At 52.4% G+C, this 14368-nt stretch overlaps 1 protein-coding gene across 1 annotated transcript in view; it reads right to left on the bottom strand.

Annotated features, from left to right (window-relative positions):
• SHB (Src homology 2 domain containing adaptor protein B) overlaps positions 1-14368 on the bottom strand; it is a gene marked incomplete at its 5' end in the record, with an annotated part of 124614 nt that overhangs the window by 66180 nt on the left and 44066 nt on the right. Inside the window, one exon of the mRNA XM_006758610.2 lies at positions 12500-12620. Within this exon, the coding sequence (XP_006758673.1) occupies positions 12500-12620 (121 nt within the window). The remainder of the gene's footprint in view (positions 1-12499; positions 12621-14368) is intronic.

Genomic DNA, 14368 nt, shown 5'->3' with positions numbered 1-14368 from the left:
AGATGTACAGGATTCTCACTGTAAGATCACAGCTCCGTGAAGCTAAGGAGAGGAGCTTTCAAGGCCGGGCCTCATGCTGTCCATCCCCAGAGTGGGGGTTTCTGGGTGCTCAGGACTTGCATGGGGAATGTCAAGGAGACGCTAGGACAGATGTCCGCCTTGCTGCAATGGAGGCAGGAGGAGAATGGGGCAAGAAGTCAGGAAGAAAAGCGCCACCGGCAGACCAGACCAGAGTGTCAGGAATTGAAGGAGACTCTCGCCAGGCTAAACCAGGGCCTCTCAAACCATAGGACCATCTGTCCCAGAATCATGGACACAGGTATTAAAAAGCAGATTCTGGAGGCTCTAGAGAGAGTCTGTAATGGGTGGGGCCTAGGAATCTGCCTTCTTGCATCACTCGCTTTACCTCATCCTCACTTCCCCTGCCTGGGTGAGGGGCCACGTGGCCTGCTTGGAGAGCAGTCCTGGGGGGCAGAGAGCACAGGCCCTCTACAGCCCCTGCACACTGGGCCCCAGCCCTGCTAGGCCTGATTCTCTCTGCAACGCAGGGTTAAACTGCATAGTTCATCTGGGGTCTCCTGCATGATTTACCCTCCCAAATCTTTGGGCCTGTCCTCATTACAGCCCTATAAAGTGCAATGCACTCTGGCCCTCAAAAGCCTGTGGCTGAGCATCTGTACTTGCTACATGTGAGCCCCACAGTGAGTTGAAGGAGCTCAAAATATTACCACAAAAATTGCCCTACCAGGGCAGAAGCATGGTTTGCAGTCACAGTGCTGGCTTCTGGTTCTGGTTTCCTGTGTGACTTCAGGAAAGTCTCCTAACCTCTCTGAGCCTTCATCTCCCCACCTACATAACTGGGGTGTTTACCACCCTGGAGCGGTGTGTGAATAAAGGGAACATGGATGGTCTCAGTATGTCAACATAAAAACAGGCATTGTTACACTGAATTCTGCCTTTTGGAGGGGGTGGTCAGGAAAAGGTTTGTTCTTTTCTTCCAGTTTAGAGATCAGGAAGTCATGGGCATTATTTTCCAGCAGCAGGCAAGAAAGCACTTGCATGGCTGATACCTGGCTCACCCATTTCTCCTGGAAAAGGAGCCAGGGTCCTTGGTAGGCATCTCTGAATGGCCCTTTCATAATTTTGAAACCTCAAGTGAGCGTGTGTGTTTATGTCGGTACTTATAAAGGAAGACGGAACCACCCTTGTCAGGAGAGGAGATAATCACCAAGCAGTCTCCCTGGCAGAGGCACTGTGTGTAATTAAAGACGATAATTACAGCTCCACGTCTAGTGTCAAACCCAGGGCTCTTTCCAGACATGAAAGATTGCGCCTTTTTCGCCCTGTGTGCGAAAACACACAGGCCCCATTGTGGATGGGAAGAGTGGGCAGCTCCATCCTGTAGCTAAGGCAGTTTCTGTGGGCCAAGCCCTTTGCATGGCTTGATCTGTCAGCCTTTCCCAGGAGAGCTGGTCACATACTCCCCGAGCTGTGTCCTCTTCAGTCCTGCCTCGCTGCAGGATGAGACCAGGTGCCAGGGGCCCTGGGGTGATAGGCAGCCTCAGAGAGCAGGAAAGAGGGCCAGCTGGCCCCAGAGGGTCAGGTGAGTTCCCCTGGAAGTCACATGCTCACAGGCACACAGGGCTCTCCCTCCCAGCATCCACCAAGGAGCCAGAACACTGACTCAAACACTCAGCTGTTCACCCCCACTTATCCTGGGAGGCCTCTGTGGATGAGAGGTCCCCTGGCCTTCCAGCCTGTGAGCTCTGGAGGGCAGGGGCTCCTGTGGCTATCTCTATCCTCAGGGACCCCCCCTGCAAGACCTGGCTCAGAGCACAGGCTTTGGGTGATGGAAGAAAGAACGAGCCCTGTATTGAGAGTCTCGAGACCTGAGTCTACTCGGCACTGATTGCTGGGTGACCATGGGCAGGCTGCCTCCACTCTCTCTTTTTCAGTTTCTCTATTGCAAAACTGAGAATAACAGGGCTGCCTCCAGGCTTGTTCTGAGGACGAAATGAGATAACGTCTAAGAAAGTGCTCTGTAGTCAGTAAAAGGAGAAGAAAATATACACTGTTATGACAATAACCCCACACATATAACTCATAGCCCAAGTCCTGGAAAACACTAGAGAAAAGCCAACTAATCTGACATTATTAATTAGAAATTTCCACAGACCCAGAGAGTTCCTGAAACAAAGACATTTTCTTTGAAGACTATTAAGCCCCAGAGAGAGAAAAGACATCGCTGCTCCCTGAAGACAGGGCCCTGGAGGCAGAGCCATGGACACCACAGGTGGGATTCAGCAGGGGAGCAGGCAGGGGGAGGGCCTTCTTCATCCTCTCCCAGGCCTGGGTAGAGGTGGCGACTCCCATGGGTGCCAGCCACATGCTGCACTAAGGAGAGGAGATGGATCCGTTATAGGTAATGAGCTCCCCTGACACAAGGAACAATATCTGCAGGAGGCCTTGCTTGGCAACAGTCACCGAACTCCACGTGGTGACGGGGAGGAGCCCTGGGCCAGGACTTTGCTGGGACCACACAAGGGGGGTTAGCTACACCTTGGCCCCTGGCCTTTTGTTTCTTCACCCACAAAACAAGGGGGCAACCAGACAGCCCCCCAGTCCAGTTCCACTACAAAATCCTCACCCTGTACAGGAAGATTTCCAGCGAGGGGAAAGATTTTAACACCAAGTTTAAGCTTTTTGAACAGCATCACACACCATTCAGGTAAAAGTCAGCAGCTGGCTCCGCACTCCAGAGCCTGACATCGAGGCGCGAGAGGCCTGTGGGTTTAATGAACCAAAGGCGATTCTACCCGGGTCCCAGGCCCAAAGGTTCTGACCTTCCGTTGGGGAGCCCAGTGTGGGGCACAGGGCTTTTCATGAGCACTAGGAGCCTTGGGAATTTATAGTAAATCTTGGTCCAGCTGAAAATTAGTTTCAAGTCTAGGAGATAAACAGGCTGAGTGTATTAATAACAAACAAACCCTTCCTCCTAATTCCTGGGTGTAAATTATGAAAATAATGAAAACATTGCCTAGCTTCCTCTGAGGCTCAGTTCTGTAAGGCTCCATTGCACTGTCGCCTGTGCTGGGCCAGAGGTGGGAGTGAGGACATGGAGGGGTGGGCGACTTAAGGGCCTACCTGCCTAATTCTAAGGCCCTAATTCTAAGGCCCTCCTCATGTGGGGCCAGCCCTCCGACCCCCTGTCTCCTGTGCCAGGTCTACCCTTAGAGCATGGGGCTGGGGGACTCCCCTGGATGCCTTCCCAGCCGTCATCAGGTGGAGAAGTATGTTCTAACCCACAACCTCCACCCAAGCAGACCAGACCACACCCTCCCCAGCAGCCCCCAGGTACAAGCTTCTATGCCCACACCTGACATACCCCGGGGATTGACTGCAGTTACATGGCCACCTCCCACTACAATGGCCCTCCTGTGGGCAGGTCCAGGTGGACACCACCTCCCAGCACAGCAGGGGCTCAACAGAAGCTGGCAAACCTCCCTCCTCAGAGAGGAGAGAAACCTGGGATTGGGCTGCCTCTCTTCCATTTTACCTGGCTCAACACTGCCCCCTGCCCCCAGAAACTATCCCCTCCCCCTCCCGCTAAAGGCAGCTGGGCTCAGGATTAAACCTTTCCTTAGCAGCTCTGAGCAAAGGGATGCAAAATAGTGCAGAAAGGAGAAGTAAAGCGCTAGAAAGTACGTGGGAGGGACACTGTCACCCAGTGGGTGTTCTTAGTTCTGTTGGGCTGTGAAGTTGTTGCTGGGACCACCCCTGCCCCACAGATCCATCCAGTCTGACCCCAGGGCTGCCCATCCTTGTCTCTACCCTCCTCAGACCCATGGCGTTTCCTCAGCTTGGGGGCCTCCCCCAACACTGAGATCACCTGAGGGTTTGGCCTTGGCAACACAGTTCCCAGGATGCCAGAAATCCTCCCTGACAGCCCCAGACAGTCGCTCAAGCCTCTCCTCCTGCTTTGTCGCCAGTAAAATGAGGACAATCCCATGCGCTGCCTCCCTGGGATTTAGGGAGGCTGAGGAGGGGTGCTCTGAAGGACAGGGTTCCTGATTGCATGCCATCCGTTCTGGTTCTGATTTGAAAACTTATGGGAGTTGGGGAAAGACATGTGCAGAAGGGCTTTAAGGGAAGGCACCCCTAAGCGGGCTGGCCCGGCTGGTATTATAGGAGGGAAGGGCACAGCATGAGCAAAAGGACCAAGGTAGAGCCAATGACAGGAGACAGGCTCCCCCTCCATCCCATTCTGTGCCAGGACTGTGTTGGCAAATTGGGGGATGAGGGTTGGAAAAGTCAGGTGGGGACAGGCCAGAGGTTGTCCCAGCTTTGGCAAACAAGATGCTAGTGCTGAGTGTGGCATGATGAGGTTGACCATGTGAGGAAGATGAGGGCTCAGGCACTCAGGCACCAGCTTCAGGGAAATAGGGTGGGGAAGGTGGCAACACCAGGGGACAAGAAAGGGTGACAAGGACAGTACTGACTTGAAAGGACCCAATCTGGTGATGGGATGTTGGAGAGGGTGGCTTCCTGGAGGGTGCTGTGGTTGGGGGTTGGGGACATAAGTGTATGTGCCAGTCCCTATGAGGCCCAGCAATGGAAGTGAACCTTCAGAGGCACAGTCCAGAGGGCGGGAGCCCAGGATGAGAGAGTTTTTTAAAGTTCTTTTTTTAAAAAAATATATATTTTATTGATTTTTTACAGAGAGGAAGGGAGAGGGACAGAGAGTTAGAAACATCGATGAGAGAGAAACATCGATCAGCTGCCTCCTGCACACCCCCTACTGGGGATGTGCCCGCAACCAAGGAACATGCCCTTGACCGGAATCAAACCTGGGACCCTTGAGTCTGCAGGCCGACGCTCTATCCACTGAGCCAAACGGGCTAGGGTGAGGATCAGAGAGCTTTAACGCTCAGGGAAAAGCTTACTGATCACTTGCACAATACTTCACCAACACCACACAACTTCTGACCTGGAGACACTCTCCACCATAAAGTTCTGGGCACTGACAGTCTGAGGGCAAGGGTTCCCAGCCTATGGTCCTTGCCCGCCAGGGGCCCCCAGTGCAGCAGATAAATTACGACACAGCGCATAAGTGCTGTATCAGCATGATCACACAAAGAGAGACTGTAGCAGCTGGAATAGGGAGGACCAACCAGGAAGCTTGAGCCCTGGGAGATGACTCTTCCGGTGCGTCATTTTTTAGATTGCCAGGTACAATTACAGGCCTGCCTTCTGGAAGGGAGAAAGAAGTGGCATTTTATTTATTTATGTTTTGGAAAAGGACCAGAGACAGTGTACCACATCAAAACACAGGGGCCAAGCCCGCTGAAAGGCAGGACTATGTGGGGGGGAGGAGAGGGGAGATCTGACAACTAAATCTGAAGCACCTGCCAAGTTACCCGATAGGTGGAAAGACTTTGCATAAAAAAAAAAAAATGCAAACCTGTTGTTACTCAGCATCCAGAACAGCAGGCAGAGACCCCGCAGAGAGGGGAGCTGGAATGGGGCACAGTCTGGTCAGCCTATATGACTACTCAGCTTTCTCATCTGTAAAATGGAAACGATCCTACTGCTTTTTCCCAGAGCCCCGGGGGGATTCCTGGCATCGTCTATAAAAGGCACCCTTTAAATATAGCCCTGTGCCATGGCTATAAACGCCCAGAAAGCCAGCTTGAGCCCTTGTTAGAGGAGAGTACTGATTAATTAGTCAAATAATAGGGTGTGGGACAAATCACTGAATCTCCTTCTTTAGGCCTCTGGAGGAGCAGGAATTTTGGCAGGTGGTCTTCTTGGACAGTCTTGCAAACTAGCTCCTCTTCCCAGATGCCCCCAGTGTGGCCCCTGGAGCACCAGGGCCCTCCTCTGTCTGACACACAAATGCAAAGGTGCCCGCTGGCTCCTCCCCCAAGAACCTTCCTTCCCCTTTTTGGATGGGACAGTCCCTACCAGGTAACTGACACTGTCATCCTCCCAATCACCAGGATCCCAGCTTCTCCCTCTCTCTTACCCACTGCACTCCAAGGCTAGCAAAAGCTCTGCTACCCTACCCACCCACTCCAGCTCCTGCTCCACCTGCAGCAGTCCTCAGCCACAGCCCTGGCTCTGGCCTCAGCCCCCTGTCCTAGATGACTGTCGTAGCCACAGAGCCACAGAACCAGTCTCCCTGCCTCTTGCTTCTCTTTGCTCTAATCCATCCTACACACCCAGGCGGGCACAACTTCCTAAACAACTTCCTAACTGTGTCACACCCTGCTTAGCGCTGTTGGGTGGGTAAAGGATGCCAGGAGCTTTGCTGCCAATCAACTGGAGTTGCCCTGAGTCAATTTCTAAACGGGCATTTCCACCAGTTTCTATTCCATGAGATCTTTTCATGTCTCTCTGGGATTCTGAAAGGCCAGGGGCCGGAATGGGGAAGTCTGGCATACGGCAGGTGTATCCTCAATGACTGTCAGCTTTCTGTGGCCTATTCCATCCTGTTACAACCTTCCTGAAAAGCTGGGCAAGCTCAGTGTCCAGGGTCAAAAGGGAGAGTGGGGGCACAGGGGTGAGAGAATAGGAAGTGACTGCCAGTATGGGCCCACCGGTCACCATGGAAACCTCGCCTTCAAGCTCCTCTCCCCTCGGCTCCCCTCCCACCAGGCCTTCCTGGGCCAGGAGCACCACCAGGCTGGCTGGGTGTGTGAGCCAAGCTATTTCTCAAGATTAGGAAAGTCATCGGGTGACTAATACAAAATCTATTTACACTTGATTATCTTCTTCCTGTCCGGTAGGTAAGTCATTCTGGTAAATGATAGACCAGCCAGGGAACTCTGCACAGTCCATGACCAAGCCTTCTATCTGCCAGGAGGTGTAAGGGCAGGTTTCAAAACATTTCAAAACAAGGCCCAGCAGCTCTAGATTACAGAAGTCAGGAGACCGGCTCCGCAGCTTGCTGCTATGTGACCTTGGCCAGTTAGTGCTTGGCCCCTCTGAACCTCAAGCACAAAGAGGATGCTGGGCAGAAGAGATTGCTCTTCAAGGATAGTTCCATCCTGACATCCCCCAGCCAGGGGAGAGCTGTGACCACCAGGACAGGCTGGAGCCTGAGGCGACTTGGGGAGAGGGCAGACCAGGAGGGAGCACGGGGCCTGCAGAGGATGACAGAGGCAGCCTGGCAGGAGGGGAGCGAAGGGGCACTGGGAGGGATGGTTTGGGGAGCAGAGCTCTGCAGACAGAGCAGGCCCGGTGAGGAAGAGGCGAGTGCACGGACATTCTGGGAGCAGAGTCCACAGACAGTGAGGAACTGGGGAGGGCGTGGACTCAGGACCCAGACAGAAAGGCCCTTTGCCTGGCTGGTGTAGCTCACTGGTTGAGAGTCAACCCAGGAACCAGATGATGGTTTGATTCCTGGTCAGGGCACATGCCCGGGTTGCGGGTCTGCTGGAGGCAGCCAATTGATCATTCTCTCATCATTGAGGTTTCTATCTTTCTCCCTCTCCCTTCCTCTTTGAAATCAATAAAAACATATTTTTTAAAAAAAGAAAAGAAAGGCAGTTTACTTTCCCAGTTACTGGGACCAGAGAACAGCACAGCCTTGAAGCAGGGGGCAGAGATAATGTCAAACATGAGAAAGGTAGAATTTCAGGTAGGGTGGCCAGAGATGACCTCTCTGAAACCCAGTCAAAACTCAAGAACACCCCCCTTCTCTGAGAAGCATTTGCTGGGTCTTTGGGGGCTTTATTCCAAAATTCAAACAGGAGCTCTAGGAAGGGCCTCTGGAGCCTGCCTATGAAGAACGGTGCAAACCTGCAGCTCCCAGCACTATCTGTCCTGCAAGAAGGCAGCATGCATGCTCCTGGGGGGAGGGGGGTGTCAGGGCCAGCTCTTCCTCACAACCTACAAGACCTGGGCTGGCACCATGAGGAGGTGGTGGGGGTGGGGCAGGAAGAGGTGCAGTTCTGACCTTGACAGCTGGAGAAACAGGGAACTGGAGGATATATACAGACAGTCACGGCACCCTAGGAAGAAGGCAAAATCTGACTTTCCAGATGAGGAAAGTAAGGCCCAGAGAGGGAAAGCAACTTGCCTCAGGACACCCAGCAAACCAGGGCAGAGCCAGAGCTAGAACCCACATTTCCTGCTTCCAGCCTCTTGCAACAGGCCACAATTGTAACAGAGACTTCAACATGATACACACCACCATTCTCTCAGAAAGTCTGTTGCTGCCAGAAGAGGCTATGACAGAGAACAAGAAGATACAAGATGCCCCCTCCACCTTAAAACTGATGACCGACTTTACCTGTAGTTTTATAAAGGGCAGAAATTGTGAGCAAGGAAAACAGCCACGTCAGGGTAGCAGGTTGTGTGTGAAATAGCTTTCCTTTAATTTCCTCTTATTATGCTATAAACTTGACTTAATAATAAAAACATGCTAAGGACTTCTTGATGTGTAATTGCTTATAATATTAAAAATGATGGGAAAATGCTTTCAATTAATATGTATGTGAATCATCCTGTGAGATGACACTTTGAACAATTTTATAAGGGATGTTGGAGGTGGGGTGTCACACATAAAAAGGGGGTCTAAGTAACTGTAAAATTGCCAGTTATTTCTGCAGACCTTCTGGGAGTACAGGACAGATGTGAGAGTGTTTTAGCTGCAGGCTCCAGAGGGTGTGCTTTTCCTGATTATTTAACCTTTCTGTGTCTCAGTATTCCCATCTGTAAAATGGGGCTGAAGGCCTCAGGAGAAAGGATCCTAGTTGAGAATTATTCTGTGTTTTTAGGTGAACTAGGGCTTTATGATCCAATTAATCTTTAGAAGCTCTTGCCCCATCATTATCATTATGTTTTTTCTATCATTATCCTATCCTATCAAAAGCCTCATCTCTGGCTTCTTCTCTCCAGCAAAAAGATCCCACACCTCGTGCGTTTGCTCAAGCTCTTCCCTCTGCCTGGGTTGCTAGATCCAGCTCTCATCACCACTGCCGCCTCGACCCCCGCCCCCACCCCCACCCCATTTGCAAACTCTGAATTTCTGGAGATTCTCCTGCTCACCTCCATGTACCTGGATCCAAGCCTGTCACCCTGCTTTATGGAAGTTCCTGGGGGCAATGGCAGTGTCTTCCCAGGTTACATATCTAGTCTCTAACACAACAGGTTGCAGCAAGGGCTCCAGGGCAGCTGCCCAGGTGCACTGCAGAGGGCCTGAGGACCACCTGCTCCACTGTCCTGTTGTTTTGGCCACCCACCTCCAGGTAGCCAGGGCCTGGTCAGAGAATTCGATAACACCCAATTCCAAGTAAAGGACCAACAAAGCCCTCTGCTCCCCAATAACAACAATCTCATGCACATGTGCAAAGCTTGCTCGTTGCCCTGGCTGGTTTTGCTCAATGGCTAGAGCTTTGCCCTGTGGACTGAAGGATCCCAGGTTCGATTCCAGCCAAGGGCACATGCCCGGGGTTGTGGGCTCGATCCCCAGTAGGGGGAATGCAGGAGGCAGCTGATCAATGATTCTCTCTTATCATTGTTTCTCTCTCTCTCTCTCTCCCCCTCCCTTCCTCTCTGAAATCAATCCTATCTAACAATAAACAAACATGGTAATTGACCATGCCTTCGCTACGCCTCCCATGGGCTAATCAGCACGATATGCAAATTAACCGCCAACAAAGATGGTGGTTAATTTGCATACGTAGGCTCCAGCTGTGGAGCAACGAGGCCTGATGTTTCTGGGGCTGGTGGAGCAGCGAGGCCTGATGTCTCTGGGGCCGTTGGAGCAGCGAGGCCTCACTGCTCTGGGGCCAGTGGAGCAGCGAGGCCTGACGTTTCTGGGGCCGGTGGAGCAGCGAGGCCTGATGTTTCCTGGCCTGGCTCCGGCCAGAACTCGGCCAGAGCGAGGGCCTGGGCTGCGGGTGCCAGAGGCAAACCAGTGCCAGCAGCCAGGGGAAAGGAAGGCCTATTGCACGAATCTCTTCATGCAACAGGCCTCTAGTAAAAATATATTTTTAAAAAATCATAAAAAAAAACCCCCACAAAAAACAAAGCTTGCTGGTTCCAGCTGAGGCTATGTCAGTGTTGTGTGCCCTCCTACTTTATAATGAGGACACTGCAGCCCTCAATAGGCTAAGCTTCCTGACCCACCCAGGTATCCACGTTGACCTAAGAGCCCAGCACCCTTCTCACATGTTAGGAGGTCTCTATGCATCTGGGGCCCTTAAGTCTGGGATCAAGATTGGTGTGAAAAGGGAAAGAATGGGGATGCAAGGCATGGCTTTGGAAGGAGGCCACCTGATTCTGCCGGCTCAATCAGAGGTTTGGCTTGGGGATACCAAATACATAGACACTTATACACGAGGAAACTGAGGCCCAGATGGCATGGAAAAGATCAAGACCAGAACCTGACCTCGAGAGATAGGCCAAGCAAGATGAAAAGGTTCACCAGGACTGACTAGCACAAGCCAGGCTGGCAAATGTCCCTTCCCCGCTTCAGCTCCCTGTCCCCATGTTCTGTAGATACTATAGGTCTGAGCCCCTCATTTCTATTTGTGAAACTGAGGGAAGTGACTTGTCCTCAGTTTCCCTCCCCTGTAAAACGAGACAGCATTTTACAGGGAAATGGTGAGGTGTGTATGTCAAAGGGCCCAGGACAGAGCCTGGGAGCCGGCCTCTGATGGCTCCTGCCATTTCCTCGTGTCCCGGATACCCCAGCGTCAAACACAAACACTACACTTCCTCCAGTACTCCACCCCAAAGACTGCCCTGCTAAGGCCAGGCCACACTTGGCAGTCTGCCTCCAACTTACTATGTGTCCTTGGGCAGGTCCCTCTCCTTCCATGGACTCAGTTTCCCTGTCTGTTAAATGAGGCTGTTGGGTTTGGATGACCTTGAAGATCCTTTGCTGACCCTGACATATGAATGTGCTAGCGTCCCAAAGTCACTCCTATAAGCCCGGGCTGATGCCTGCTGGATGCAAGACTGGCCAGAGCTGAAGGGCCAGAGCTCTCCACGGCCCTGCCACAGAGCTGGCGTTTCACTGAGCCCAGCGGGGGTGTACATGGGAGGTGAAAGGATATGACAGCAGGATCGGGTGTTACTGCAGTGCTGAGCTGAAGACTCCACCAGTAGACCCAGTTTCCTGAGTCTCTGGAGACTCCCTCAGGACCCTAGGAGGGTCCACTAAAATGCACAAGCAGCTCTCTGCCTCTTGCCCCACAGAGGCCCCTTTGCCAGGAGAGATGAGGAAGATGGGAGTGAGTGTGAGGGGTGGCCCTCTAGGAGTGTGGCCTAAGTCCTGCTGGTCAATTACTCCCTGGCCCTTCACAGGGTGGCCTGGCACTCTGGGGGATACACTGGAGGCTACAGAATCGCTTTCCACGAACAGTAGAAGCACAAGGAAGAGTCCTGGAAGCAGGGCCTGGACTCGCACCCAGGTCCTTCAGCAGTTGTCCTACAGTCTCCATAGGCCCACGACCTTCTATTCTGCACAGGCCCCACATACACTAAGTGCTCCGTAAATGTCGCTTCCTTTCCCTTCCCTCTTCTAACTCAGGAGGAATAATGCGAAAGGCCTCAAAGACGACATGAACACCAAACAAGAGGGCCACAGAGGGAGGCATCTGTATCCCAAACCCCAGACATACAGAACACCAATTCACTAGGCCTCAAAATTAGGGGTGGCTCCCAACCTGCTCTAATCCTCACAGGTGCTCCTCTGTCTCTGGACTGCCCTCTGGGCCAGGAGGACATATGTGGGGGCTTCTCCTCTGCCTGAGATCTCCCCGCCAGCCAGTCTGTGAGGGCTGACAACCACCTGTCTGTGGTTCCTTCTCTTAGATGCTCTGGGCACCATCCTGGCTAGACAAGAGGCCCTCAGGATACTGGACGCCTGGCCACATTATTTTGGGCCCCAAGCAATTGCTTTGACAAGGTTTTGTCATTAAGGGCCAATATAAAATAGCCATGGGGGGAATCTGTTACCTATAAACCTACCAGGTAGAGAGCAAGGGCTCTTTAGGCTGTGTCCAGCCCCTAAACAAGGGTTTCCTCATATCTGGACGGGGATCATTTGTCCCCAATGATCTAGTCTGCCCCCTTCTACTAGGTAATGAAAGAAAGTGACCCAGCTTCCTTCTTTTATTGCCCTGGCTGCTAGGAAGCTCCAAGTTAAGCTTTTTATCTCAACTGCTGTATCTTTCTTCAGTCAGAAATTCCCAGTAGAACTTACCCCTCTTCTCTCCAGTTACTTCTCTGTCCCTATCTTGGTTACTGTACTTGGTACCCTAGTGTCTGGACTTTCACTGTGCCCTGCCAGGTTCTTCCTGATGTAGGTGAACATGAACTGGGAGATTGTGGTGAAGATTAAACACACTGCAGCCTCCCAACCACCACCTTGAAAGCAAAAACCTCCCCCTGCTGAGGCTGGCTGGGGACCATCCATGTGTCCAGGAATGGGCTCTCTGCCTCCCAGCCGAGCTCAAGTCCTTGTCCCAACTGCTCTGCTTACCTGTCATGATCCTCTGGGCCTCGTAGGGCTCCATGTAGCCAGCACTCTCCCCCTTTCCCGCTTTACTCTTGAGATCATTCTTGGCATCAAAGGGATCTGAGTAGTCATCAGCGATAATCACCTGCAGGGAAGAAGATGCAAGGGTGAGTCCACCTTTGGCTTTCTGCTTCACGGCCAGGCTCTGCTCCAACACACACAAACTGAGCCTGCACCACACCAGCAAGGAGGCGCGGGGGGGAGGCAGGAACCAGAGCTGCTGCTTACCCTCAGGAAGCTCCAATTCTTGCAGGGGTGACAAAGGGACCCTCACTGGCAGTGCTCCATCACAAGAGAGGGGCCTGAGCCTGTACATGCAGCATGGCCGGCTCTGGGCGAGGTCAAGTGAGAACAGAAGGGCAACTGGGCAGAGAAGCACAGAGGCAAGAACCTGGAGGTGTCTTTGGGAATGTGAATTGCTCAATTTAATGGAATGGAAATGGAAGAAAGTTGGAAAGGAGACTGCAGAAGCCTGGAAAAGCTGACAAGTTCCTGGTGCTGGCTGAGGCATAGAAGAGCTTGTGTAGAGATAATTATGATCAGCGTTCCATTTCCCCCAAATCTGGAACACAACCACGCCTTGGGTAATCAGACAACAATTTGGTGAGATCAACGAACTGTAAAGATGACTGTGGCCCCAGACGGACCCAATGAAAACACAAAAGCAGCTCAGGATGGACAGATGGACTGCTGGGGCCAGAAAGGGCCTTGGAAGCAACACATGGAAAGACCTGCTGTAACAGATGGGGAAGCTGAGGTCCAGTGGAGGATGGGGCTAGACTAAGATCCTTGGGCAGACCCTCTGCTCCCAGGGCCCTTCCTGGCCTCCTCACTTGTCTATATTTCAGAAAATAGCAAAGTTTTACAACAAATGGACAGTCACCTGGCGGTAGACAGTGTGGGCGGGGTGGGGGTGGGGTTACCCCATGAGATGGTGAGCATCTGGGATATGAACACTTCAGAGACCAAGCTCCACATTTTCCCTGGAGAAGGGTAAAAAAATCTCAGTTGGAGGCTAGGTGTAAACACGACAACTTTCCTTCCCATTTCTTACTTCCTAACCTTCTTGAGTATCACACTTATCAAAGGGGAAAGGACAGGAACCCACCAAACAGATTCCCTTTTAACACATCTAGCTCCACCAAAAATCCACTGTGACTTCCATCATTATCTATCCCTTTGGTCACACATCTGGCAAAGGGCAGGTTCCTCAACCTCCCAGCCAGGGCCACCCAGCTGCCTCTTTTGGGAGGGGGTAGGTTAGCATTTCTCTCAACCCTGGGGTAACATGAATTGTTATTTAAATTGTGGGTTTAATTAGAAACCACAGGAGCCTCCTCTCTCTCCTAGCTCCTGGAATGTAAGGCATTTGAGGGGCCTAAAAACCCAGGGGAAGGGAAAATCCCCCTTTGTCTGCCCTGCGAATGGCAGCTTGTGGCAGCAGCCCTGGCAGGGTGAACAAGTGACCTCCAGCTGCCCGGAATGTGATGCCAGAGGAGGGACAGCGGGCAGCGGCCCTGTCACTGGCATGCAGCCGGGGGCCAATGGGAGGCAGAGCACTCAGCGGTCCAGCTCTTCCGTGAAAAAACCCAAGGCTGGAGCGCCCACCATCTGAGCATGTGTGCCCCCCGCTGTCTGCCCCCTGCTGCCTCCTCCAGGGGTCAGGCTCTGAGTCCCAGCGGGGGCCCTTCCAGATGCTGACATGGTAATCGCGGCCTCTTTTGAGACTCACTGAGCTCAAATGACACCAGGCAGGGGAAAGACAGGGGGGTGGGGGAGAGCTGGGTCAGGCAATGTCTTTCATTTGATATTTCTATTTTACCCTTTGCAGAA

The sequence above is a fragment of the Myotis davidii genome, unplaced genomic scaffold, assembly GCF_000327345.1.
Source record: "Myotis davidii unplaced genomic scaffold, ASM32734v1 scaffold534, whole genome shotgun sequence".
Classification (NCBI taxonomy): domain Eukaryota; kingdom Metazoa; phylum Chordata; class Mammalia; order Chiroptera; family Vespertilionidae; genus Myotis; species Myotis davidii.
The sequence above is the reverse complement of the archived record's forward strand: the minus strand, read 5'-3'. Positions and strand labels throughout refer to the sequence as shown.